The sequence below is a fragment of the Eimeria acervulina genome, genomic scaffold (assembly GCF_000499425.1).
Source record: "Eimeria acervulina Houghton genomic scaffold, Eah_scaff2345, whole genome shotgun sequence".
NCBI lineage: Eukaryota > Apicomplexa > Conoidasida > Eucoccidiorida > Eimeriidae > Eimeria > Eimeria acervulina.
The window spans coordinates 1-2,176 of record NW_013548434.1 but is presented as its reverse complement, the minus strand read 5'-3'; the positions used below and the strand labels follow the sequence as shown (position 1 = coordinate 2,176).

Here is a 2,176-nt window from a genome sequence, read left to right as displayed (position 1 = left end):
CTGCTGCTGCTGCTGCTGCTGCTGCTGCTGCTGCTGCTGCTGCTGCTGCTGTTGCTGCTGCTGCATGTGCAGCACCGTGTGTATATTTTTCAGTGTTTTTTCGTTTGAATTTAAATAAATATATTGGCAGCAGCTTTTCTGAAGAGAAGAAGAGCAGCAGCAAAGCGAACACTCTTGAAACACAACTCATCGATTTGCTGCTGCTGCTGCTGCTGCTACTGTTGCTGCTGTTGCTGCTCCTGTTGTTCTTGCTTCTTCAGCACTCAGGCGGCTGACTTTGGTGCTGCGCTCCTGCAGCAATAGCGAGTCGTTGCTGTTGCTGCTGCTGCTGATCCTTCTACGAAGACAACAGCTGCTGCAGCTGCTGCAGCTGCTGCAGCTTCTGCTGCTGCTGCTGCTGCTGCTGGTACCCGTTCCAGCTCCTCTCCTGCCGCTGCTGCACTCGCTGCACTTGCGGCATCAGCGGAAGCAGCAGCAACAGCCGCCACCGCTGCAGCAGCGGCAGCAAACTGAGCAGCAGCAACAACTGCAGCAGCAGCAACATCAACAACAGCAGCAATAGTAACACCATCAGCAGCAGCAGCAATAGCAGCAATATCAACAAAACAGCAATAACAGCAACAGCAACGACAACAGTATTAACGGCAACAGCAACAACAGCAACGGCAACAACTCCACCTGCAGCAGCAGCAGCAGCAGCAGCAGCAGCAACAGCAACAGCAGCAACAGCAGCAGCAAGATGGGGAGTAAGCCATCGACTAGGCGGAGCGATTCGCTAGAACCACTGAGTAGAAGAACCTCTAGAAGCATTCAGTGGAGTCGTATATGGCGGCAGCAGCAGCAGCAGCAGCAGCAGCAGAAGCAGCAGCAGGAGCAGCAGGAGCAGCAGGAGCAGCAGCAGGAGCAGCGGGAGTTGCAGATATGGAAGGAGCAGCAGCTGCAGAAGCAAGTAAGCGAGCAGCAGCAGCAGCAGCAGCAGCAGCAGCTGAGGGAGCAGCAGCAGCAGCAGCAGCTGAGGGAGCAGCAGCAGCAATGCCAGCTGCTGCCCCCTAATAGCTCTGGCTGGTTTTATTCATTAGGCGATATTCGAAGACTGTATAAACTCAGCAAAGAGCCGCTAGGCAGAGGCTCCTTCGGGTAAATAAATCTGTCTCCTTTTGTCTCCTTTTGTCTCCTTTTGTCTCTCTTTTGTCTCTCCATTTGTCTCTTCGTTTGTCTCTTCATTTGTCTCTTCTTCTGTCTCCTCTTTTGCCTCTCATTTTTCTCTTCATTTATCTCTCTTTTGTGTCTCCTTTTGTCTCTCTTATGTCTCTTCATTTGTCCCTTCGTTTGTCTCTTCATTTGTCTCTTCTTCTGTCTCCTCTTTTGCCTCTCATTTTTCTCTTCATTTATCTCTCCTTTGTGTCTCCTTTTGTCTCCTTGTGTCTCTTCATTTGTCCCTCATTTATCTCTCTTTTGTCTCTCCTTCGTCTCTTCTTTTGTCTGTCTTGCTCTATCCTCTTGTGTCTCCTTTTGTCTCTTCATTTGTCTCTTCATTTGTCTCTCTTTTATCTCTCTTTTGTCTCTCTTTTGCCTCTACTTCTGTCTCCTTTTGTCTCTTCATTTGTCTTTTCATTTGTCTTTTCATTTGTCTCTTCATTTGTCTCTTCATTTGTCTCTCTTTTCTCTCTTCTGTTGTCTATCTCGCTCTCTTCTCTTGTGTCTCCTTTTGTCTTTGTTTGTTTTTCTTGTCTTTTTTTTGTGTATTTTTCGCTGCTTTTAGCTGACATTTGCTGTCTCTGTTTCTTCGTTTGTCTCTCTCAGTTTTTGTTTTCTTTTTTTCTGTCTCCTTTTCTCTTTCTTCTTTTCTGTCTCTTCTTATTGTCGCTCTTCACTTCGTTTTCATGTGGCGTCTGCTGCTGCATTTGCCGCTGCTGCTGCTGCTGCTGCTGCTGCTGCGTCTGCTACTGCACTTGCTGATGCATCTGCTGTTGTTGCATCTGCTGCATCTGCTGCACCATTTGCTGATGTATCCTGCTGCTGCTGCATCTGCTTCTGCATTTGCTGCTTCATCTGCTGCTGTTGCATCTGCTGCATCTGCTGCTGCTGCTGCTGCTGCTGCTGCATTTGCTGCTGCTGTTTCTCTCTTTTTGTGCAGTGCATTGATATAATACCATCCACATTATTTTCAAACGAG

At 48.2% G+C, this 2,176-nt stretch overlaps 2 protein-coding genes across 2 annotated transcripts; one reads left to right on the top strand and one right to left on the bottom strand.

The window, feature by feature from the left end:
• Positions 1–739: 739 nt before the first annotated feature.
• On the top strand, positions 740–1,141 carry EAH_00066100 (hypothetical protein, conserved; the record flags this gene model as incomplete). Its single annotated transcript, XM_013392765.1, has 1 exon — positions 740–1,141. The coding sequence occupies one exon, from the start codon at positions 740–742 to the stop codon at positions 1,139–1,141; it is 402 nt and encodes a 133-aa protein (XP_013248219.1).
• Positions 1,142–1,881: 740 nt separating this feature from the next.
• On the bottom strand, positions 1,882–2,176 carry EAH_00066090 (hypothetical protein; the record flags this gene model as incomplete). Its single annotated transcript, XM_013392764.1, has 1 exon — positions 1,882–2,176. A coding segment is annotated over one exon (295 nt), but the record flags the coding sequence as incomplete, so codon positions are not given.